This window comes from Pelophylax lessonae (genome assembly GCF_965119305.1).
Source record: "Pelophylax lessonae genome assembly, chromosome: 2".
Lineage (NCBI taxonomy): Eukaryota > Metazoa > Chordata > Amphibia > Anura > Ranidae > Pelophylax > Pelophylax lessonae.
In genome coordinates, this window is record NC_138769.1 from 675,053,437 (window position 1) to 675,080,643 (window position 27,207).

The 27,207-nt window shown below is 40.9% G+C and overlaps 1 protein-coding gene across 3 annotated transcripts in view; it reads right to left on the reverse strand.

The window, feature by feature from the left end:
* The window catches only part of CNTN5 (contactin 5), a 2,223,160-nt gene that overhangs the window by 416,247 nt on the left and 1,779,706 nt on the right, over nucleotides 1-27,207 (reverse strand). For all 3 annotated transcript variants that reach the window (XM_082244684.1, XM_082244682.1, XM_082244683.1), the window contains 2 exons: nucleotides 9,066-9,202; nucleotides 4,323-4,452 (listed from right to left, as the gene is read on the reverse strand). In XM_082244684.1, coding sequence (XP_082100810.1) covers nucleotides 4,323-4,452; nucleotides 9,066-9,202 — 267 coding nt within the window. The remainder of the gene's footprint in view (nucleotides 1-4,322; nucleotides 4,453-9,065; nucleotides 9,203-27,207) is intronic.

Consider the following 27,207-nt stretch of genomic DNA (forward strand, 5'->3'; position numbering starts at 1 on the left):
AGTCTGTAGTAGAGGAGAACCCAGAGGTAACCCAACCTCCTAAAAGTGTATCTCAATGCAGAAACATAAAGTGAATATATTGTAGCTCACCAGTTCTTAGATGAGGTGGCTGTGATAGTATTTTCAGACTTTTTTTCCCATTATTTTCACCTGATAATCTTGTGAATATAACTCTTCCTATCACTGGGTGGCTACACTCACTCATTCTACTGTATCTATGAAGGCAGCCATGGCTGTCACCAAGGCTGGACTTTAACCACTTTACCACCGGAGGATTTTGCTGTCTTACGTCCAGGCCACTTTTTGCGATTCGGCACTGTGCAACTTTAACTGACAATTGCGCGCTCGTGCACCGCCGAACCCGAACAAAATTTACGTCCTTTTTTTTCCCACAAATAGAGTTTTCTTTTGGTGGTATTTGATCACCTGTGCGATTTTTATTTTTTGCGCTATAAACAAAAAAATGCGTACATTTTGAAAAAATAACAATATTTTTCACATTTTTTATATGAAATTCCCACCCAAAAAAATGTACAAATCAAATTTTTAAAAAATTTTTGGCCAATTTGTTTTCTGCTACATATGTTTGGTAAAAAAAATCTCAATAAGCGTATTTTGATTGGTTTGCGCAAAAGTTATTGCGTTTACTAGCTAAGGGAAAGATTTCTGTCATTTTTGGTGTTTTTTTTTTAACGAGTAATGGCGGCGATCTGCGTTTTTTTTTGCGGGACTGCGACATTGCGGCAGACAGATCGGACCCTTGACTGACATTTTTGACACTTTTGGGGGTACCAGTGACATTACTACAGTAATCAGTGCTATAAATATGCACTGTTACTGTAAAAATTACACTGGCAGGGAAGGGGTTAATTTTTATTGGAGAGGGAGGGGTTAATGTATGCCTGGTGCTTACTGACGTGTGTGGGGGGAGGGGACTGAGTGACACAGGGACAGATTGCATGTTCAGCTATGCTGAACCCTGCAATCTGTCACTGTTTGTCACTTAGGAGATCCGTCCGCTTTGTTTACACAAGCGGGCGGATCTCCAAACTCGATTCCCCGACGATCGGGGAAGAGCAGCGGCGACTCCCGCTGTGACTGAAAACGGGAGAGAGCCTCCGGAGGCGCGCAAGCGCCACCCACAAGGGGAGGAGTCCAGCGACGTAGGTCTACGTCGCTGGACGGAATCTAGCCACTTTGCCGCAGTACAGTCCCAGTGACTGGTCGGCAAGTGGTTAAACAATTATGCCTTCATTCTTCTTCACTACATGTGGGATCAGGAGATTCGTAGTTTACAAAAGAAGAACATTTTTGCTTCCAGTTCAGCTTACATGTAGTGATAAGGATACCACATTTCTGGCAAGATCAATATTTTCTGCACTTGCTAAAAATGGTCTTAGTCTGCAAATAAAAAAGCAATGCCCTCCACAAGATCTAAGGACCGATAAACTGTAATATATTACATTATTGTTTTTGGTTTTAGTTATCATTTTCACATATTCTTTTATATCCCATCCTGTCCCACAAAACTTTGCATTTGTTTAGAGGTAGACGCAGGAAACGGAAAAAAAAATCAAATTAAAATGTTACTAAATCCACAACAGTAAAATGAGCCTGTATATGCCATAAAACATGCTTGCTATACTCACTGTAGAACCTAAGGGGTTATTCCTGCACATTGTGTAAAAAAGGCTGTTTGATCTTTTTATCTCTGATTCTCCCCTTCTTCCACTGTCCCCAATCCATCTGCTGATAGTACAGAGCCTTGGGAGCGCTCTGCACATGCTCAGTTTGCTGTATATTGCTAGAGAGTTTTTTTTTTTCTTTGGAGGGTGCATTTGATCGGCACAGGGCCAATCAGCACTGTCCAGACATATAGTCAGGGGACATGCAGCCTTATAGGACAGTCAAAGTAGAATGAAAACTCCTACTACAAGCTTTAACTATACACTCATAGAAGTCATATATAATAATATATAGTATAATATAATATATAGTCATATAAAATAATTGCATTTTCATGTTCTATGGGATACCAGATATAGTAAATGCAGGGTCCTGGGTTTAGTAACACTTTAAGACTTTCTTAAGAACTCTATTGCTCATAAAGGGACAATCAATAAACCTTTGATGACTGAATTCTTAAAATACAAATTCTGGATGGACCCTCTGCACACTGCTTTACACCCTTTCCAGCAAACTATGCAATGATAAACAGGGATTTTTAGCTCACAAATATTAAGCTGGCCATCTGCGTCAAAGTAATCCCTCTTATGGCCAGTCCTACTCTGCATTGCCACTGCAAATGCTACTGTGTGCACCATGCCAACCTGGGGCATAAAGACACAAGATGGGGAAGAAAATGGAGTGTTAATATGTGGTCACACCCCTTTAGCACCTGATAGTTAGATACATGTACAAGCTATTGGGAATTGAGAACCGTTATATTTTTTTCTGAATTATTAAAGTGACACTAAACTCAATCACTCTAAAATATCAAGTATACAAGGCTCTGTTTTTTTGTTTCTGTTTTGTTTAAAAAGTCTCTTACAATTGTTTTCAGGCTTATTTTTTATCCTGTAAATGCTCCCTATCCTCCAGTGGTGCCCCTCACTTCTACTAGTGTAGAGCAGTGCAATGCTCCGCTCTATGTGTACTACTATTTCCACAGAGCTGAATGTGTCTGCATGTAGATGTGTAGTCCATCTTGGAGGGGGCAGGAAACTTTCTTGTGGCTACGTTCACATTTACAAGGGTAGGGGGTCATGTAGAATGAACATAGCTACCCTAGAGCAGGAATACCAGCAGAAAAGAAAATGCATATGAGAGATGAAACAAAGGAAGAGAGATATAGAAAATTCATTCGACTTATATTTAAATTTCATATTGCATTTGTATTATTTTATAAAATGTATTTGTTTAGTGTCACTTTAAGATTATCTGTTCTCCATTTTAAACATTTAACAGTAAAGTCTGTAACTTACAGTAGATGCGGCAGTATGTCCATTATTGTCTTCATAAGCCAAATACTTTTCTTCCGTGTTCCTCTCTGATTTGATTTTACTTTGTTACTGGGGTTGGACTTTCTCTGAAATCATGGCTATGCTCTATTGCACTGGCCTACTGTGAGGACAGGTTCCCTGGATAGGAGGATAATAGATAGATGAAGCTTAGCCATCATCTCAGGGAAAGTTAAGGTTCACTAATGGCGCTTTTCCACTGCATGGAACCGAACAGCTCGCTTTTGTGCTTTTCCACTGCTGGTACCGCATGGTACGGCGTAGGAACGGTTTGGTACAGTACGGTACGGCGGCACTTTTCCACTGCATGGAACTGAACGGTATGGCTCTCAAAAACAGTACCTACTCGATTGTGGTTCCAAGAGGTACCATACCCGGTACCATATCCCACAATCCTTTGAATGCAGTCACTACTAGCCACTGATTGGTCAGAGAATCCCACCCACCCCGTTGTTATCCCACCTACTTAACTTTAGTACTACTTTAGTGGAAAAGCAAACAATACCGTACCGTACCGAACAGTTCCAACACCGTACCATGCAGTACCAGCAGTGGAAAAGCAAACCGGGACAAGCAGGGCCAAGCAGGGCCGAGTAGAGCCGAGCCGGTACTTGCAGTGGAAAAGTGCCATTAGTAGGTCCAAAAAATGAACTAAGGGTGTATTCACATTGACCTGAACCATGCCAGACTTTGGTTGCCTACTTTCTCGCTGGTCTGCACTCACACTGGGCTATTAGGAAGTGTTCCTTGGCACACTTTATGCTAACCAGCTCATAGTGATTACTGCTAGAGTAAATTGTCATCTATGTAGAGTTCTGCACTCCGGCATGGTTTGCACTCACACTAAAGCAAACCGTACTGGAACACAAGTAAATTATGCCTGAGACCATTTCTTACAAGTGGTCCCGGAGATTGTATGCTTAACCAATCCTGGGCATTGTTCGGAGCACTCATTCTACACAAACAAACTGGGCCAAGGGGGTGATGGGGTCGTGTAAATGTGCCAATATGAGTGCACCTAAATCAGAATAGAGCACAGAAGTTCCTCTGGCTAATAAAGGAAATAGAAGGCATCTTATGGTGATTATTAGAAGGCAAGACCTTTACTTTTGAAAGTTGAAATGAAGTATAAGTTCACCTAAAATTCTGTAAGAGGTAACATGGGGTAAAAGATGCCATTTTCCCCCTTGTTTTTCAAAGCCTCTTAACATTGTGTGCCTCATTAGAAATTGCAGCAGATAAGTGTATCTTTAGTCGAGAAATATCATTGTATCTTTAGTTGAGAAATATCATCTGACTTACCCAGAACCTTAAGCTCAGAGCTTCCATAGATGATCCCGTAGATATTCTCCGCTAGGCATTGGTACATCCCGGCATCAGACTGACTGACGTTGTGAATTGTCAACATGCCATTAACCATTTCAAGTCTGTTCTGTAATAGATATTACAAATGGTGTATAACAAGCATGTACTTAGCTCACTTGATTATCATCATTATAATACTAAAATGCATATATTTAATTAAACTCAACTGTTACTCATTCTATCATGATGGATGCTGGGACAAACCTTTTCCCATTTTGTAATGATATGTCAGAGCAGATATAAGAATCCTCTTTATCACTATATACATATAGGTAGGACTGGAGGATCTGACATGTGACTGTCCCTAGGCACTCCTGTGGCTACAGCCTCCTAATTGAAAAAATTGCAGTGTGAGCTCTAAGGTACTCCTACCTCTAACTGCTAGTCTCAGGAGATTTGGAGTGGGGTTTGGTGATGCTTTTACTGTCCACTGCTCTCCTTGCTGGAGGGAAAGCTGTAACAGAGGAACCACAGTGCAAGGATCTCTCAGCTTCAGTTTCTATAATTCTGTGAATCTGTGTTTCTCTTCATTTCCGCTGTGTATTGATTATTACCCCATTAGTCATCGGAATACCAGCGATCAGGAAGGCAGCTCTGAGAAGAGGAAGCAAAGCCTTGCCTGTACCGAAAAGGCTGCCTCCACACAGAGAAACAGCTTAAAACAAGGCATAATAAGTCAGTAACAGGGAAGGCATCGGCTGCAGGGAGGCCACAAGCAATTCTGGTGACTAGTCCTTGGCCCTCTGACTGACTTTTCTGAGCACAAAGTTCCAAAGTACAGGGCTGATGATCTCCTTCTGAAATTTCTAATTGCTTGATGGTTTAGCTAAACCACCGCCTTCCATACTTACTTAGTCCCTAAGCCAGAACTGGTATACAGATAATAAAAGTTAGAGAAAAGTAATCTTCTCTTCTGCTTCTTTGAGGTTACTAACTCAAAGCATTGAAGCCAGATGGTCAACATGACTGACAGCAATGCACATTTGCAAAATTAATGATCAGATATTGAATTCTCCATGTTTCTCTTATGGAAAGTTGAATATAATACATTATATAATAAAATGTAATACTGTATGTGTGCTTTTTTAGGCTTGGACCATGTATACTGGTAAATGACAAATTTGAACCAGGTGCATAATTTACGGTTACGTTAAAAAAGATATAGTTACTCAGGTGTTCATCTGTCAACCGAAGAATGCCTACATTTTTCAGTAATGAGTTCCTTTGGGCTTCAATTATCTACAATATCTTAGTGATGCTCATTCCTTCCATATAAAACCTGAATTCTTGTCATCTCTAGTTGACCATGTTACCACGTTTATCTCTGTTACTTCTGAAATAATTTTAGTGTTCATTACCATGTTTTTCTTGAAATGTCAGCACTTTTGTTACGGATTGCTCCGAACATCCTTGTACATGAGCCATAACTCACATATACAGTATAACTCACCCATCATATATGGGAAGGGATGCAGAAGAGCAGGAGGCGTGTTGGACATCTGAATGGTATTTATTTGGCTTTAGGTGTGTTAACGTTTAAATCGACAAGAAATCATTTGTATTGCAATCTTTATGTGTGTGGCTACTTTTGGCCTTTTGACTTACTGCAGTCAACATTGGATCAAGGAATAGTAAGCTGCTTGAATGGGTGGTAAAGGTCCTTCCTGATTACCATTCATTTGGCCCACCAGAAAGAGATTTTAAACTTGAAAACTCCTTTCAACGGGACTTCCTTATGATCAGTTTAAGAAAATAATGCCCCATTCCAAAATAACATTCTGCTACAGGTTATTCCTCCAACTGACATTCGTTTACTGTAAAAATGTTGTTATACATAGGTTTTTTTTCCTTGACTCTTTGGTCGGTCCACATGACATCGTTGGTCATTCTTCTCTTCCTCGGATCCTGAATATTGAACAGAACATAGCCACACAATGGTGTGGTGCCAATCTCTACAGCATTTTCCTGTGAGTCCAGGGCAGCCTAAAATGTTCCCACCGAGGAGGGTATTCGATGCCCTGTGCTCACAGGAACTGGGCTGAATGACAATCCATTAGAGATGGTCATGATGAAGAAGTGTGCTTTGTTTAGTTTCGGAATAAATTGTTAAGTTAATCATATTGTTTTTTGTCATATTCATTATATTAGAATAATTCGCCTTTGAAATAATTTTGTATGCTTAGATTTGTTTTGTATATTCCTTATTCAGAATCAATTAATATTAAAGTTAAAAGTTATCAATAAAATTATTTTTATTAGTATAACGTTAATATTAAAGTTATTAAAGTTAGTTCGGAACATTTGGATTCATTTGTTATGTTATGACTCAGAGATTCTGATGGATTCACCTTCATCCAACCCAAACACATCAAGTAAAAATCATCTTATTTCCCTTTTATACCTTACTGTAACTATTTAGGCCCCATTCACATCTGGCGTTTTGTGATCTCGGGCAAAATCACTGCGATTATGCCTGCGATCCCAAATCACAATGCTATACGCCAGAAGTGAACGGGGCCTTATTGCACTATATTTCCGCTTCATATGTATTATGTAGTGCATTTTTTATAATTCACGTTACTCTCACTAGATTAAAAACAAATGGATCCGAATCAATTTGTATAATTCGTTATGTCGTTACATTATTTCGGATGCTTCAAGCATTAACAAAAGGACCAAACTATTGTATCATGTCATCTGAAAGAAACAAATTAATTTGTTGATTTTGTTATCATTTATTTTGGATTTGTTGAAATTCGGATTGTGGTTGTGAATATTTTGATTTGTGACTAAACAAAACGTACATGTCCAATGGGCATCATGCAACCTGGAAGAGGAATTGCAGCAGCAGGAGGGAGTAATGTGACTTCTGGGCTGTTTTGCCTTTCTTTCAAGGCTAGGCTATTTTTTTCTTTTAATAAGACTTCCAGACTAAAGTTTTTTTTCAGTTTCCAGTGTTGATTGGAGCATTGTGCAGATGGCATTTTGGACCCCCTCCTGATCTGTACTATTGCACTATATGCGGAGCAGCAGACTTGATGTCTAGCATGCTGCCAGCAAAGGGCATTTTGACCCTAGCTGCAGCAAAATGGAACAAAAAAAAAATGATTATGGCTGCAGCCTGACTGCATTACAGTGATAAAGATATAAATTCAATTGGGCTATAAAGTCAGGTGATTAAGATTTTTAAAATGAAATCCGGGGACATATTTTTTCATTTTTATTAGTAATGGCAGCAATTAACAACTTATAGCGGGACTGCAATGTGTCAAAAAGTGACACTTTTGACACTTTGTGGAAACCAGTGACACTAATACAGTGATCAGTGCTAGAAAATATGCACTGTCACTGTACTAATGACACTAGCTGGGAAGGGGTTAACATCTAGGGCAATCAAAGTGTTAAATATGTGCCTTACAAGTGTTTTCTTACTGTGGGGGAGGTGCTTTTACTAAGGGAAGGCACAGATCCCTGTCCCTGCTTTGCAGGAACACAGGATAAATGTCTTCCATATGGACAGAATGGCGATCTGCCTTGTTTACATAGGTAGACTGCCAGTCTCCCTGTTTACAAAACGATCCCTGGGTACCGGTGGACATTGAGTCTGCCAGACCCACTAATCGGCTCCGATACCCATAAATGCAGGATCACACATATATATATATATATATATATATATATATATATATATATATATTTATATACATGATCTTGCGCAGTGCGGCTGCTCTAAAACGATCGGCAACTGGTTAAGATCATCAGCATTATAACTCACAGGCAGCAGGCACTCTATCATGGCTCTGGCTGGCTCTGTCACATCGTGTCACATGACATGGCTGCTGGGTACTGATGGTGGACATGACCATTAAGTTAACAAAATCAGCACCCAGCAGTCATGTTATGTGACACACTGCTGGCCACCCAGAGCCATGATGGAGCGCCTGCTGCCTGTGAGTTACGATACTATCAATTATGCCAGAGAGATAGACTCAGGGTCACACAAGTCTCACTCTCCAGGCCCGGCTACAACTCCGCCGGGGAAGGCAAGGGGATAGGCAGGCGGCTGGCTGGGACTTGAGGCCAAGGCAGAAGAACATAGGAGCAGGAGTGGAAGGAGAATGCGCCCGAAACTGAAGAAATAGTCCCTCTGCTCCGACCAGCACATGATCATCAGAAAGGGGCACAGATAGCAGAAAAAATACACCCCCTAAGCTAATAGGAGCGGCAAAGCGGGGGAGTGTAATTCTGAATTGTTTTATTTATTTCTGCACTGACTGTTTTTTAAATTGCCTGGGCCCCTGTTCATATCTAATCTGGGGACAAAACTGGGAACAGACTTGGACAGTGTCCTCATTCCGGGGACGTCTGGTCACCCTACTATAAAGACAGGTCGGGAATGCACGCTCTCATATTTCTATCCTCTCAATAACAGGGGACTTGTACAAGCAGGCATGGTGGAGGCTCTCTCTTTTTCCCTAAAACTTTAAAGCAGTTGGTTGCAATGGTTATCTGGACCTTGACTACTTTTTTTAAACAAACCTGTAATTTTGGATTCAAAATAAAGTGACAGCTTTGCAGAGAAGCGAGTACACGCTTGACACTTCCATCCATAATAACATTTTATTGGCAGGAACACGGCAAAAGTAGTGAGAAACCTTAATTAACCTGAGCACACAGTACCTGGGGTAGCAAGGGGAGTCCATTCTTTAGCCAGCGATATATGGGCCTTGGCTTTCCAGATGCTTTACACTCCCAACGGAGCTGATCTCCACTGTCTAACTGCGTATCATTAATCTTCTCTATCCACTGTGGCTGGGCTGTTACAGAGAAGAAAAAGTAAAGTTATGTTCTAATGAAGCGCACAGAAAATAAAAACACTTGATCCGTTATTAATTGGGACAAACAATCAGGCACACAGAAAGTGACATTGCGCTAAAGCAAATAGCGGAAACAGTCTCCGTCAAGGGTTATTGGGGAAATTTTTTATTTTATCATAAAGCAACACAAATGAGTAACCAAGAAGATATGAGCTTTATGTTCTGGCCAGTGGTTACTGATTTCCCCAGGCCGCCTTAACGTCCCATCCAATTTAAAGTAAACCTGTTGTTAAAGTTTTCGTTGTCAAACTAACTTGTGCAGAAGGCTGCATCAGATGTCAATCGCTACACTTTACTTGTCAGAATGCTACTGCAAGGCACTCTGGGAGACACAGAAACTGGAGCATTCGTAGTATCTAACAAGTGCAGATTTCAAATCACAGGAACAATAAATCAGCTAGAGTGGGAAGTGAAAGATATTTAAGAAAGGAGCACTAAGAAGGGGAATTAAGGTGTTATATGGTTGCGGACCCTGAGTTGGCTGATCCGGTTGGAGCCACCTTCCTGACAGGCCTGGGGGACTGAGCTCTGGTGAATGTGGGACCATCGAAGGAGCCACGCCTTGTGGAAACCACTTTTATCACGGATCACTTCAGAGCACTTTAAAGAGCACCTGTCACTTTATTAGTTGAAGATTTTTATATGGACTTGAATTGTTTACACGTGTACTTCTGTAATTTTATGTAGCACTTTGTGGAGTATCAGTACGCCACAGATAACTTTGGAGCACTTTGAAGAGCACATTGTCACTTTATGAGTAGGATAATCCTTTATGAACCAGTATTGCATTTTGGCACAAGTACTTTAGCATTATAGTTTATTTACTATCTCTATTACAGCACTTTATATATTTATTATATATCAGCCACCTTTTTTTATATATATATTTTTTTATACATTTGTTTTCATACACCTTTTAGCACTGTAGCAATACATATATCTGGACATAGTGAGATGTGAAGAAGATATGCCATTAGATATCGGAATCAATTAACATACATTTAGCGGCCACCACGATGGAAAGAGGGGTTTCGCCGCCAAAGATTTTCTCTTCCCCCTAGTGTGAGGGATGCTGTAGAGTAGAGCAGGAACCGCTCTTACCAGAGCTAGTGATTTAGCGATCCAAGCAGAAGAGAGATAGAGCTGGTATAGCCTTCTCCCACAAACATGAGATGAGACTTTATGTTGAGGGTAAGCAAGAGGAACTGTTTATTGAACCCACACACACACATTATATACACTATCAGGTAACGTGAGTCTGCTTGCATTAGCATATGCAGATAGATTTGCATACAGGAACAGAATAACCCTAAACTAATTATCAAGCCACCTGGCCAGAACAATGCGAGGTCATTAACATGTAACAATGGAACAGGAATACTTAGCACAAAACCAATTCCATCTTAAAACACAGACAGTATTATCATTTTTAACAATTTGTGGACGACAAGTGGCTGAGCCGATGACATTAGCAGTCTGCCATGAGTCTGACTGAGAAGATGAATAAAGTGAACATAAAATGAAATAAAAGGCAATGTCCCGAACTCATAGGAAAATTACACAAAGGGGTTTGCAACAGTCTAAGTCTCCCAGTGTAGGATTAAATCTTCACATCTCTATATGAAGACATTGCTGACGTTGCAGTACAATACACGTTAGCATCACTTGTAAATACAGACCCCATTTGAAGCAATCCAAACCACCAAGTATCTGATTTTTTAATCATAGTGGCGGTTTGTACCATCACAATACACATATCTAGTGACTATATATTTTTTTTTATTTCAGTAAATTTTTATTCGTTTTGTTGAGTGAAACTCAACATTACATGTAGACCAAGGATTGATGTTACATTACAAGTAAGCAACAAACATAGGTAAGACAGTAAACAATTTGGTGAAAAAGCATTGTATGTAGAAGGGGTATATGGTCACATTCCGTACAGGGCCTGACACGTGTCCCCCCACGGTCTCTCTCAGGTGGCCAGGAGGGGACAGCTTAGCTGAAACACAAGATCTCTCTTTTCTCCTTGACAAAACAGCGGTCTGCCTTGTTTACATAGCAGACCGTCGTTCTGTCATTCCGCCGAATGATCAGCGGGTCCCAGGTGCCATTGCGGCCGCCGGAATTGCTGATTGGCTCCCGCTGTGTCCAATCATGCACGCGCCGCCGACATCTTATGCACAAAAATCATCTACATATATACCTGATTTTGTGCAGCTGGGCCACCCTGCCGCTGTATATATGCTCTAGGCGGTCCGGAAGTTCATGAAGAAATATGACTTATTAGCAAAATGTTGCTTTTGCAAAGGCTTTTTGCAAAGCCTGTGATTGACAGCCTCAGCTCTGTTCCTGTGTGCTGTGTGAAGGGGTGTGTAATCTATCCCTCCCATCAGCTCTCAGAGCTCTCCTTACTGATGTAACTTCGGCTATCCACCTCCTGCTTTTCAGAGCTAAAAAATCCTGTGTAATCTCTGCACTTTGGATGGATGTATTGAAAAGATTGCTGTAGATAAACAGGTACAACATATAGAAAATAATTTGTTTCATTTCTGTGTATCACCTGAGGTTAGTCACTTCACTGGGTATATGTGAGGGCTTACAACCAATAGGGCATATTGGTATAATAAATTGGATGTTTTAAGACAAGGATGTGCAGTAAGAAGGTGGTGTTGAAGTGACCTGGTCCTTAGCAAAACGTGCTTGTAAAAGTGTGGCTCTAGGCCCTTCCCATGTATAAATAGGAAATCTTTTGTTACAACTAAAGCAAAGATCTTTGTATTTTTTTTTTCTTAGTTTAGGATAGAGTGACAGCTATACAATTTTCTCATGTGGGAAGAATCCTATATAATTCCAATTTCAGTGGCCATGTTCACAAGGGTAGGAAGTGAGAAAAAATTGCTTAAACAAATACAAAGAAAGTAGTATTTTTTTCTTGTCCAATAGGGAGTAGTTGGAAATTTTCCCAAGTTTTTATTGCTGTCCTTGTCCTAATTAATGTAGCCACACATGTATCAATATTACCATTCAATTGATCATTTATTCTGACTAAACAGGTTGAACTGAATAAAAATTGTACACCAAAGAACTAGCATTGAATCAATTTAGTGAGCTTTTGATCGATTTCGATTCACCAAAATGACCAGCTTTGGTGTAATTTAATTTATCATTTCTGACCTATTGTAAAAATATATACATTGTGCATCAGAGAAGTGACTATTACTCATGTAAATTAAAGTACAGTAAAACCTTGGATTGAGAGTAACTTGGTTTATGAGAGTTTTGCAAAACAAGCAACATTTTTTTATAAATTTTGACTTGATAAACAAGCGATGTCTTCATATACATGTATACATGCATCACGTCACAACTGAGTATAAAAGAGAAGAGAGGCGCTAAGTTTAGCAATATGGTTACATTTAAAGAGGTTGTAAACCCACATTTTTTATTTTTTTTCAACCTGAAAGAGAAACACATAATGAGCTAGTATGCATCGCATACTAGCTCATTATGAAATACTTACCTTAGAACGAGCCCCCGCTGTGCCGACCGCTTACCTCTATGATGGGCGACATGTTCAGTCGCCCGTCTTCTGGGATCGCGGCATCCGGCCATCTGATTGCCTGGAGCCGCGGGGACGTCACTCCCGCGCACGCTCGTGGGAGCCGACGGTCACGGCACGGGGCTCTGAAGGAACGGCACCAGCAATGAACACAGGGCTCCTGTGGTCTTTCTATTTAGGAACACAGGTCCCTGTGTTCATTCCATAAGCCCATCCCCCACACAGTTATAAAGCACCCCCCAGGGACACATTGAACCCTTTGATCGTCCCTGAAGTTAAGCCCTTCCCTGCCAGTGTCATTAGTACAGTAACAGTGCATATTTATAGCACTGATTACTGTAGTAATGGCGCTGGTCCCCCCAAAAGTGTCAAACATGTGAGTTAGGTGTCCGATCTGTCCGCCGCAATGAGGCAGTCCTGCTAAAAATCGCAGATCGCCACCATTACAAGTAAAAAAAGTAAAACTAATTAAAAATGACATAAATCTTTCCCCTAATTTGTAGACGCATTAACTTTTGCGCAAACCAATCAATATACACTTATTGAAATTTTTTTTTTTTTTTAACAAAAATATGTAGCTGAATATGAATTGGCATAAAATGATGAAAAAAAAAATGATTTTTAAATTGTTTTTATTGGGAATGTTATATAGTAGAAAGTAAAAAATATTGGGGTTTTTTTTCAGAATTGTCGCACTTTTTTTTTATAGTGCAAAAAATAAAAATCGCACAGGTGATCAAATACCACCTAAAGAAAGCTTTATGTGTGGGATAAAAAGGGCATCAATTTTATTTGGGTACAGTGTCGCACGACCGCGCAATTGTCAGTTAAAGCAACGCAGTGCCGTATCGCAAACACTTGCCTGGTCATTAAGGGGGAAAATGTTCCGGTCCAGAAGTGGTTAATAAAGTTTTTTGTAGATTTACAGTGAGTGCGTCATATAAAAAATATGATCCTCATATTTTTCTCGTCGGCAGTATACTGACATTGACAAATTTACGTATTTCCGGTCGTTGCCGAACCACTGACTTCACGTCCTGTCCTCCGTGGCATGCATGCCAGACTGCGTTCACGGAAAAGCTGTAGTTCTTCCTATAAGCTGCCTCTAAACGTATCTTTTTGTAAGTAATATTTTAATGCGCAAATACATTTTTCTCAAATGGACTTTACTATGTTAGCTACTTATTTTGCTTGAGCAAGGACCCTTTGCAAGGCGATACCCAGTGACAGAGTGGCAACATCGAACAGGTGGAATAACAACACATCTCATCCAATTATAAGCTTCTTGGACCCTCATCTTTTCAGTCTGGGGGTCCATTGTTTCTGGTGAGTGGGGATTCTTGAGGGGACTGATACACCCCACACCGCCTGATTGGTCTGAAGCTCTCCAGAACTTTCTTTACCTTCAAGCACTTCCGTACACTTTGTGGACATTTTTGGAGCACTATTGCACTTAAATGCATATTTTGTGGGACTATTTAGAGCACTATTGCACTTATTATTTTAGCACTTTATTGTGGTTACATATTTCTGAACATGAACACTTTATTATACAATTTATGATTGTAATCATTTTTATAGGTGGAAGAACTGGAAAGAGCCCAAGGAAGGGCAAATAAGCTAATTAGGGGATTGGAGAACCTAAATTATGAGTGATTACAAGCGCTCAATGTATTCACCCTAGAGAAGAGACGCCTGAGAGGGGACATAGTAGCGATTTACAAATACCTCAACGGTGATCTAAGCATAGAAAAAAAAACAATTCAGTTGCAAGGATTGCAAGAGAACACAAGGCCATTCAATGTGATTAGAGGAGAAGTGATTTAACCTCAGGCTACGCAAAGGTTTTTTACAGTTAGGGCAATAAGGTTGTGGAACTCTCTACCACAAATGGTAGTAACTGTGGGGCGTAAGGCTACTTTTAAAGACTCTTGGACCTACATCTCGAAGATCAAAACATTCAGGGGTATGGGAAATGAATGCGTCCACACACACCTACACAGGTTGAACTGGATGGACTATTGGCTTTATTCAACCTCAACTACTATGTAACTATGTAAGCACTGTTTTATTGTTAGTATTGGCACTTTTCCACTGCAAGTACCGGCTCGGCTCTACTCGGCCCTGCTTGGCCCGGTTTACTTTTCCACTGCTGGTAGCGCATGGTGCGGTGTTGGAACGGTTCGGTACGGTACGGTATGGTTTGCTTTTCCACTAAAGTAGTACTAAAGTTAAGTGAGTGGGATAACAACGGGGTGGGTGGGATTCTCTGACCAATCAGTGGCTAGTAGTGACTGCATGCAAAGGATTGTGGGATATGGTACCTAGTATGTTACCTCTTGGAACCACAATCGAGGTGGTACTGTTTTTGAGAGACGTACCGTTCGGTTCCATGCAGTGGAAAAGTGCTGCTGTACCGTACCGAACCGTTCCTACACCATACCATGCGGTACCAGCAGTGGAAAAGCACAAAAGCGAGCCGAACCGTTCGGTTCCATGCAGTGGAAAAGCGCCATATGTATCTCCGAGTTTACACTTAGTGGACAGCAGCTGAACATTTTATTACTTTAATTATATGCCTATACCTAGCGTGGGTTTTTCGACAATACAATTGAATATAAAATAGCTCTGCATATAGCCACCATTAGGCCGATCTCTATTCATTTTGTGTTCTGGAGAACAGCAGGACGGAAAGAAAGGAGAAATCTGGCCAATGGGAACACAGAGCTTCCAACCTTATCACATGCTAAACAAATGAAGGTTCCATGCAGCTCCATTTAAAGTACACTTTAACCAATAATATAGTGGCAGTAGGCTTGTGGTAATACGTATTGAAATTTATTGTTACGGAGGCCATGGTATATGCCCTTCACTCACCTAAATGACCCTGAGCTTATTTGCAGTCTATCATCTGCTCCAGATGCAATGCTGTGCATCAATCATGCTGAATAATAAAGGAGTCACACTCTCAGTCCCCGGCTAAGCTTGGCTTTTGTTTTATGTTCTTAGCCGCACAAGAAGCTCTAATCCAAAAGGTGCTGTACTTCATTTAAAGGTCTGGCGTACAGGGACACTGTTGTGTGTTAATATTTCCATTGGTATTTTAATTCACTCTTCCAAGTGATGCAAGTGGAAGTTATCAGTGACCCTGTCTTTTCTGGAGATCTCATCCCCAAAGTAGGTCATCCTTATGAGTCTATCTGTATAAATTCTTACAGCTGGTTTTACTAAACAGCCACAATGAATTTCAGTGCAATATCAGGATTAACTAAAACACATGGACAGTACAAATACAGATGATGGCCATATTGTAATCAAACCTCACTGAAAGTGGACCTGTTATTACAAAACGCATAGATAACTGCTAAAACTCAGCAGCCATTCAAAAGATGCCATGCATAACTTTATACAATTTTCTTAGGCAAATTACATTTGTTTTTGGGGTGGGGGAATGGGTCTGTCACAAAGTTTCTTTTTTTTTTTAATATAAATTTTTGACAATACAAAAACAAATTTGCGATAACAGAAGCGTAAAATTTCAGTTAACAAAACAATATAATAAACATAGGCCCCTTTCACACGGGTTTTCCGATCTGGTCCGCCTGCCAGCTTTTCAGGCGGACCTGATCAGATGCTCCATGCAGCCTTGACATGTCCGGTGACACCCACCGCTATCTGATCCGATCCTGTCCGTGAAATCCAGATGGATGGAAACCCTATTTTCCATCTGTCTGTAGGATCGTATCGGATAAGATCGGATGAAAACAGAGAGGCGGTCCATTTTCATCTGATTTCCCATAGAGGAGAGCGGGGATCTGACAGCTCTGTCTCCACAAAGTAAGTGGAGAAGGACCTGTCATACGCCTGCTCAGCAGGGATCAGCGGTTCGATCACCGCTGAGCAAAATGGAGTCTGTCTGGCGCACCGCTCATGTGAAAGGGACCCTTAGACTCCATTCACCCCATGTCAGCCTGACAAGTCGCGCTCCCTCGTGGTCCATTGACTGCTACAGGACCCGTTCTAACAGGAGCGACACAAGTTGCTCCGACTTAGAAAAAGGGTCCTGTACTACTTTGGGGCGACCTCGGAGCGACTTGCATAGACTTCCATTATGTGAAGTCCTTGCAAGTCACTCCGAAGTCATGGTGCATGGGAATGCACAAGTCGCCCCCGAAGTAGTACAGAGTCGTTGCCGCCCCAGTGTGAACCGAGTCTAAGACCCCGTTCACACTGGGGCGACGCTACTTGCCGGGGCGACCCCACAAGTCGCGGTGCGCAGCTCGCACCGCGACCTTGGAGCGGCCGGCATGGACTTCATATCATTGAAGTCAATGCAGGTCGCTCCAGGTCGCCCCAAAGAAGCTCCGGACCCTTTTTCTAAGTCGGAACGACTTGTGTCGCTCCTATTAGAAAGGGTCCACAGCTTCGCCTGACAGGTCGCCCAAGTGTGAACGGGGTCTTAGACAACAAAATAAAACAAAACAAAATAAAATAACACAAAATAAAATAATTCACAGCCATTCACAGACATTTTAGAAGCATTAAAGGTAAATAGTTATAAATACCTTAAGACCATGGTATATACGCACTGACTCATATTACATATAATTTCCTTATTAAATTCATTTACCAATGAAAATACACTTTACAATATCTGTTAAATGTGGCGTTTTGCACTTAAATTATTGTCCACCTTCCCATTGACCTTTACTTTGCGACCACCCTAGTCCATCTCACAGCTTGATCCTCTAACAACTATCCATAGACCATTATTTGTCTTTTAGTTTATATCTTCTACATCCCAAAGGGGAACATCAAAAATATAGTTATTAGAGTCCACCCACCAGGACTATATTTAATAAAAAAAATTCGGACATCTCCTATGTTTGTAGGTTAATCTTTCTCTTCTCAATGTGAAATTAAGAACATACAAAGTTTCTTACCTGGTAATACGCATGGTCCTTCAGTTCACTGTTGGGCTGCCTATCTAATAGGTTAACTGAACCCTTGGGAATACACATATGGCAGATTGACAATGCTGCTGCTAATGAGAGAGTGGCTTTTTACTGCCACACTACAACAGGAAATACTGATATTGGCAGGATCCTCCGGTAAGAAACTTTGAAACCAAACCACAAAAAAATCTAGTATTTGCTTAAAGAGGAAAAAAATTGTGGTCCAGAAAGCATTTTTGTTTTGCAAAAAAAACCTTTTACTGTTTACTTGGAATTTTTTGAATATCAGCTAGAGATTTGAGGCTAAACGCACTGCATCCTGACAATGAGTAACAATTTTTGAAACGGCATAGAGCGGGGTTTTTAAATTGCTGAGACAAATATACAAACATTTTTTATTTTAGAAAATTATATTTTATAATAAAATTAAAAATGAATATTTTTTAAAACCAACAACAATTTCTTGCGGTCATGATGTATATACAGTGGTTTCTGCTCAACATGTTTCAACAGAAATATGGCTTCTTCAAGAAGCTCATGAAGCCCTGTACAGAATGTCACTATAAATGAATGAGAAAGGACATTATAGATTCAATTTGGTACACAAAGAAATACAAAAGCTTTACAAGTCTTCTGAAGAAGCCAAATTCCTAGGTAACCATGTTAAGCGGAAACCACTGTACATGTATCATGACCGCAAGAAATTGTTGTTGGTTTTAAAAAATATTCAATTTTAATTTTGATCTAAAATAAAAATTGGTTTGATTTTTTTAAAAAATGTTTTTGAATATTTGTCTCATCATCTTAAAAATCCTTCTCTATGCCTATTCAAAAAATGCTACCCTTATTTCCTTATTCACTTCCTTCTTCTCTGCTCTTGTGCTTTTGTGTTAAGCTGGATACACACTATACAATCATCTTTAGATTTTTTCCTTTAGATTTACCAAAACCATATAATATGAGGTCAAACTTAAACACTTTCAATTTGTATGCAATCAGGCAGGCCCTTACACTACATAGTGGAAGGTAAATCTAAGGGAAATCAAACAACAAAAGTTGTATAGTGTGTATCCAGCTTTACTCTTGCAGGGTGGTGGCAGAGAACACCTGCCACCCCCTCCTTGTGTCATGAGCATGCCTATCTATACAGTTTAGCATAGTCTTCGTGCGGCACTGGGCTCTGCTGTGAACGAGCCAAGCATAGTTTAGCTGACATGGCCCTCTCTCCCTGTTTTTATTCTAGTGATGGCATTAGTCTTAGAGAAGCACTTGCAGCCAGTGACATGTACCCTCAATCAAACCTCATTAAATATTCACCTTCTTGCTAATTGTGTTTTTGGACGACTATCGGGGAAGGGGGCACCCTGTCCAATCATGCAGCTAACCTTAGACAGCATGTAGAAAGATAGGATAATATTCTACATGATCTTTACCCCTGGGGTAAAGGAGTCATTAAAAAAAGGGAGACTTCTTCTTTATAAAATAAAAACTGTACACAGTAAGGCACTATTCCAAACATACTGAATAGATTTGGGGTTTATATACATTTTAAAGTTCAGGGCTAGGAAAACGAAGTAATACGTTTTAGCAAAAATACATGCATATATACCCACATATGCACCTTACGATGCATGCACATTTTGTCCCCTTTACAAACTCTGCAAGTACAGAATAATAACGGATGATTCTGCCAGAAGACCAATGAGTTCCTAACTTCCTGTAGTGAGGTGACAACGCTGGCTGTGCTGCATTGAAATACAAGCCTGAGTTCACTGTTGGACTACAGAACCCTTTTTTGTTTAAATGTGAGAACGCAGTTTACAGTACAGATGGCCGCATAATTTGGCCAACAGATTGATACAGAATAACAGTGTTTATTTTTTTACTATAGTTTAGATTTGAATTAGCTGTACTTGATATAAGGTTAAGCACGGAGCAGTACTTGGATAGTGGTCAGTCTTTTATCTAGCAATTGGAGGAACAGCTTTGCTAAAAGGATAGAAAATAAAATTTAGGCGGAAGGTAGAGGGTCAGTTGGAGGATCATCAGTTATTAGTCTGTTTGATACCATGGAGTGTATTGAAAACACTGTACTATAGATTGTTGGATATCAGTAGGCAAGGTTTTAATGAAAGATTCCGAAACATCAAAACATGCTTGGACTTGTGTTTCCTTATGTAAGGTGGCCTCCATCCATTCCATGCGGAAAACATAAGGCTGCATTCACACTTGAGCGTAGCGTTTTTTAACCGCGATTTTTACCGCGATTTTACCGCGATTTTTTCAGGCGTTTTTCATTGACATCTATCAAAAACGCTGGTAATCAGCCCAAAAAGAAGCTCATGTACTTTTTTCAGCTACAGGCGTTTTGCAAAACGCTCAGATGTGAACAGGGGCCATTTAAATGAATGGGGTTTTACTTGTTGGGCGTTTTGGAAGCGTTTCTTTTGAGCGTTTTTGGAGCTGAAAACGCCCAGGTGTGAATGGAGCCTAAGACAACTTATTTGTAAACAGAGATATGGCGGGGGGCTCAGGACAGGTCCACTTATGTAGGATGGCTTCTCTTGCCAAGAGAGGCACAATGGTAAAAAATAGTTTGAAATTATATTAACTGGAATGTCAATCAGGCCACAAAGTGCTTATTCAGGAGTTAAAGGCAAAAAATGTACTAGATGTGTTATAGTATAGCGTACTAATGCGTGCGATCCAGAATTGTTTAAATTTGAGGCACACCAAATAGGCATGAAACAAATCCACGTGTCCACGTTTCAGGCAGCAAGAGGATAATTAAGGCCAACGAGGTAAATGTGGAAATATGTAGGAATGATGGAAAAGCCAAAGCATCATTTCACAGTTTATTGGGGCTTTGATTGTTCCCCAGTTTAGATGGCCACATTGCTGTAAAAATCATCGCCTAACAGGTGTAGCTCATTCTCCCATAGGAGCCACTGGGGAATATGGATCCCCCACTCTGCACAGCCAGGCACACCAAATTTTCACAGGCACACTTTAGTCAGTTTCAGCTGGCACACTGTTAGTTGATCTGACAAAATAGCAACAGTCAGATAAAGCAAAGGCTCTTTACAGGCAGGGACTGCGGGCCCCTTAGTTGTGTAGAAAAGTCCCAGCTTCCAGCCCTGTGGCTACTGATCCCAGCACCACCTCTTCAGGTGCTGCCAGCCTGCCCGGCTTCAGCTGCCTCTCTCACTAGCCCACCTGGCTACTTCCCACAGTCTTGCCAGACTGCACACTTACCAGCCTTTCAGGTGACTTCCCCTGGAGATCTACCGGACGTGCTGACTTTCTCCTGCTGTTCTCACTCACACCTGCTTCCCATGCATCCAGGACAGGACTTCCCATGTGTGTTGTAGAGGATCCCTCCAGCACCTGGGCCCCAGATCCAAGGTCACCCCCACCTCCCAGACTAGGGGGCACCCATAAGGGCCTCTGACAGCCTCCTTAGCACTCCATCTCCACCACTGCCCCTGATGGGCTGACCCTGAGTATAAAAGAGGGGCCTACCCTCTGCCAGCCCATTTGCTGGGGATTGGCTGGGGCCCTGTTCAATACTCCAGGCAGTTCCTCTTAACCTCCCTCCAATTCTTCTGGAAACTTCTCCAAGGTTCCAGCAAGTAGGGGGAGGTACCAGAGATGCTGCCTGGTGAGTCATCCAGCTTCCCTGAGTCACTCACCCTTACCAAGATTCATCACAGGCTTGGCGGCCAGCCAAGCCAAATTCACCTACAGTGCACAATAAAAAAAAAAAAAACTATTTACGCTAGGACTCTACACTAGAGGGTGCTACACAGGGTAAAAACATCAAGGAAATAGAAGCAGAAGAGCAGGGTCACCCGCTGACAAGTTTCGAGTTACACTAGCGAAAAAGAGCAAATTCATACAATACAAGCCAGCAAATTGAGGAGCAGCAGGAGCGATCACCACCCTAGCTGCTCTGTGTCTCCGGCCTTGCTAAGGGGCAGTGTGATGTGCAATTCAGTGCATCACAATGCTGCCTTTTTTTTGTTTTGTACAAACTTTTTTTAAAATGTACAAAACATACACCTCATTCACTGCAATTCGGCCCAGTGCCCTGCGATAAAATGCAGCATGTCTGCATTTAATCGCAACACACTGCAGAGCAGTGCTCGGCTGCTTTGCAGTGTGAATGGGACACACAGGAAACTATTGTTAAAATGTCTATCACCACATATAGAGTGAATTGGCCCTTACTCATAGCAGACTGCTTTGAGCAAGTGCTAGTGTAGCGCAAAACATGTCAGTAGGTCACACTGCTCCTCCAATGTAATTTTCTTTGTGTTTTTTCCCTGTTTGGTGATTTTCTACATAAAGGTGATTTCTACAGAAGAGCAGACGTTCAGACTTCCTTTTTCTCTCATCATCAGCTGTGAGCTGGGCCAGCATCTATTTAGTGCTATCGCGGCAGTGTGGGGGGCTGCTGGACCTGGAGCAGTACTTTCTCTCTTGTCCATCCAATTAAAGTTTGGGAAAGGTCCTAGTCTATTTGTTAAACAGAATCTATATTTATGTCATGGAAATGAGAAGAGGAGGATATTTTCATACACAGTGCTTTAGCAAACCAAATATTACTCAGCTAGGATTTACATCTGCTTTAAGGGCAGCAGATATCTGTAAACTTATCTGTTAAACTTCTTAATCTTTTATATATGTTTCCATCTAAAAAAAAGGCCTCTGCCACTCTGCTGCAATGTGAACTTGTAGTAGTTTTCATTGACACCCTAAAGGTTAATTTTCCAGATGCATGGAGTGAGAAAACCATCAGTAGTAGATTTACGTTTTACGTCCGTGATTCCCAGGATGGGCTATCTTAGGGGATTCCTGAGCTGTCATCCTTAATGATGTCAGTTACACAGTGGGAAGTGGTGCAACTGCAAAAGCTTGCAGTTCAGGTTTACTGAAACATGAGAGAGCGTAGAGCAAATCAGATGCCTTGCAGAACAACCAACAATTAACTGCATCCTATGAAAATGGTGGACTTTCTCAACATATTTAAAAGGGCAAACATGAGAATTTTGGCAGAAATAAGATATGTTTTCCCAATTTTCATTTACTATAATATTTTTATATTATTTTGCAATTTTCTTCCTGAGCAAAACATCAGAAAGCTTATAACATAAAAAATGACCAGAGCATTTCCACTTTTCTTCATATACTATTGGCTGACTTCTATGTCCATCACTTTTCTAGAGAGACCCCGTGTCTAAAGGCAGCCTTCCCTTTCCCTTGCCCCCTTTTTGCTTTGTGTCATAGCAGAGCTAGCATATTTATTTTATTTTTCATTGCTATAAGCAAGCATTTTACTGAATGAAACTGAATCATTACGCCTGTTTTGTTGTGATTAGATGTGATTGGTCAAAGCTAGTCACATGGTACAGATTGGCTGTAATTGGCCCTGTCTGTACCATGTGATCAAATTGACCAATCACAGCTAGCAACACAATTGTACACAATCAATGGCACGAAAGGAAGCCATCCATTGTGTACAACTGTTATGTGATCTGCTGTGATTGGTCACGGTGGTCACATGGTACCGCAGGGAGCCAATACACAGATAAGTCATTGGCTGTGATGGCTTATCCAGATTGTGCTACTGCGCGGCCCGCGCAGTAGCACAATAAAGATAAAAGCTACTGCTTTATCTTTATTTTATGTCCTGGCCACACGATCAGGCGCCTCCTGATAGTACATTATATGACATCCAATCAGGATGGAATAGCACCCGCCTGGCCTTCAACTGACTACAGGCTGGACAGGAAGTGGCTTAAACTAAACCGTAGGCTGATACAAATGACACAGATGCAGTTTTGTGTTCATTAAAGGGTAACTCCACTTGAATAGGGGAAAAAAATAGCAAATAAATAAAAAACAATATAGAGTATAGAACTGCGACACAAATCATATTGCATTTGAATGTTTGTAAAAATGACCTTTCCTTTTCAATCTGCAGCTCTGTAATTTTCTGAAAATGCAATATGGCAACCTGGATCTGTTCTGTACACAGAATGTATACTGACCACACCCCAGAAACATCATTTCCTGCTTGTGTGATTGGCTCACCAATTTTCCCAGAAGTCTGCACTAAGATACAAGTCAGATTTCTGGCATCTCCTGCAACAAAAATGTCATTTTTGGTGAGATACTCCCAATAGGAACACGTCTAAAGGGATGCAGGCCCAGCAGATTTCCTCATTAGTGCTCTGCAGCTTCCACAGCTGATAGATAATTATGAAACCACTCTCATTTGACCCACTCAGCAAAGCGGAAAAAATAATGATTTCTTCAGAATAACAAAAGGAAGGAATCTGCAACAAAGTTTGGTAAAATACCTGCAATGTACAGAGATCACCCAGAGGGGAATGTTGTTTTCTCAACAAAAGTGACATTACACTTTAATGCATTTTTTAAAAAGCCATCAGTGTGAATACCTGAATTTGAGTTGGTTTTAATTCCTTGCAATCTCTGTACATCAGAGCTTAGAATTGAAAAGGACAAAGTAGCACAGTTCATGTGCTGGCAAGAACAAGCTGATAGAAGGAGAGAGCAGAGTGACAGAGAGATGAGCCTATCAAACTTCTGTTTCTCCTTTTACTTTCCTGTCACAGGCTATGGCTGGGATCTGCAGTACAGAAACAATCCAATCGTCTACCCTTCTAGAGAGGGGTGTATTGTATGGCAAAGCTGTGAAAATCACAGAACTGGGTCACAGAAATATAAATCCCCAGTAAAACATCTACCTCGTTTTGTATTTCATCTGTGTACATGTAAACTATGACTGACATTTATTTTGCTACAGCACTGTACAGTATATCATAGACAATTAATAATCATTTGCACCTCCTGCAGCTACTTCATGTCTACATGCACTCCAGCAATTGCTGCATGACATTTCATAGGAAAGGTTTCCTGATGGTGACAACAAAGGACCTAATGTGTGTTGAAAAGGTCATTTGTAGTCTCCTTCAGAAGCCCATATGACGGCAGTAGAATAACTGAAAGACAGATACACAGCATTTGCCGTAAGAATGAAAGAAGTGTTACATAAGATAAATCGAGGCGGTGGTTAGTGGAAAATGATAGTCTGATATCATTAGTTGACAGCTATCACATTTTAGAGGTAACAGAACTCCCTTCTTCACATCTTTAACTTAGCTGATCCTTTATTCCTTGGGCAAACAGCACTCCACCTTGCTCCAGTGGTGGACTGTCCCTCAGCGTCCTCCCATCCAATGCAATGCTATGGAGGACATCAAAGGACCTTAGGCCCCTTTCACACAGGGAGTCCGTCGGCGGGGGATCGATCCGCCGCCGATCACCCGCTGAGCAGGCGTATGGCTGCTATGTCTCCGCTCTGTGTATATATTTGTATCATTTATATGTTTTGATTTTTAGGTATTGTTTATATATATTTTTTCTCAATCACTGAAATTTAGATATTTTAAAGGGTGCATATGCATCACTTGCAATTAGGGAAATGGTTCGCCTCTTTATCTGTATCACCTGTTATCAATTGTTAATTGAATACCTGTGTGTGCTTCCCCTACCGAAGAAGCCAAACGGAGCCCACGCTCCAGGCGTAACGCGTATAGGGAGGCGGAGCCTGCGTGCCTGACGCCGATCGCTCGGGTGCTACTCTCCAACACTGAATGCCATAACAGCAGGCACGGCTGAGTGCCCAACAAATGTGAGTTACCCCTTTATGCTCAATAAAAGCTCATTATTTACATTCAGAGAGCACTAGATCTTTGCTTTATCTTTATTTTATGTTCTGGCGACCCCCGGAGGTGAAGGCTGGAGAGGTTACCTGTGATAGTCTGTTTATCCCCTGATATGCTCATGCTGGCCCCTTTGGGTCTGGTAGCAAGGTGAGAGGCCAATCTTACTGGTGGAGGGAGTTCACACACTGGTGGTTCCTGCTTGATTCACAAGGGATTGAGGCTGTCCTGTCATCACCTGGATATACTAATCATTACTTTGGAGCACTTTATATGAACATTTATGTTTCATCAGAGCACATATGATGGACACCATATTTTGTTGATAACACTTGTTGATTCATGTAATCACTAATTATTTTTGTGCACTTCTGGCGCAGCACGTTTTCTGATTTTTATGTTTTTGTTGTGAGGTGTGGACACAATTTGTGTATGCAGCCGGATTTATATATTGATTTATTCTAGCACATTTTATACACATTTGAATTTCACTTAGTCTTGCGCTGATAGTTTTTTCACTATGTGAAAAGCGTCTACCTTGCCACATTTGTCACATTGGGATGTTCAGTCAATAAACCTGGATTTTGATCACACCTGGAGTGCAGCCATTTCTTCTACATTTGATTATCCACGGAGGCGAGCCAAGGTGTGCACCGGTGTGTCATTAGGCTTCTGAAATCAACTAGAGCAATGAGTTCTCTTCCTTTTTGTGTCAGGTCCCCGCTGTTCTCTATTGGGGAATAGGATGAGAACGGACCACCTGTCCGCTCTCATCCGATCCCATCCGATCTCATCCGCTGGACGGATGGAAAATAGGTTTTTCATCAGTCCAGATTTGAGCGGACATGTCTCTGCTGACATCCGATGCCCCATAGAGATGCATGGGCCATCCGTTCAGATCCGCCTGAAAAACTGACAGACAGATTTGAACGGTCCGCTAATGTGAAAGGGGCCTTAGACTGTAGAAGAGGAGAGGCTGTAGGGACTGGTCTAGCAGTGCAGAGGAACTGAGGATCAGGTACGTAAAAGCGCGTTGCCAAGTCCCCTAGGCACATACAATCTTTAACTGTAGACATCAAGGATTTTTTTTTTTTTTAGGTTTTCTCTGAGTTCAACCTAGAGTTCTCCACAATAGCAGAACCTAAGAACTCTTCCAGGGAAAGAGCGTTGTCACCCTATAGAAAGAAGTGCCTGAACATTGAACATCATAGCAAGATCATAAGGTATAATTTCAAAGAATGCTGTAAACTTAGAGATATTGAAAATAGCTTTTGAAATTACATTATCATAGTAAAGCCTATATGAGATTTTACTGAACATCCATTTTCTATTATTCATTATGTTTGCCATAATACTGTAAATTACTGTATACACTTTTCTTATGAAAGTTGTTATTTGTAAATACTGTATATTGCAAAGTTTTTTACCTAAAGTGGGGTACACACTATAAGAAAATCGGGAAAACGATTGTCCGATTTTCCCCGTTGTTTTACAGCAAATTGAAACCGATGAAAGAATTTTCTTACGAAAATTCGTACGGAAATTCTTGTACAACAAAGGCTTTTTTTGTTGTTTTTTTGCTTCTGATCACGCGCAGTATTTCTTTTCTAATTTTTCTTGTACAAAAATCAGACGAAAATGGTACACATTAAATGAAAATCATTCATTTTTTCCCGT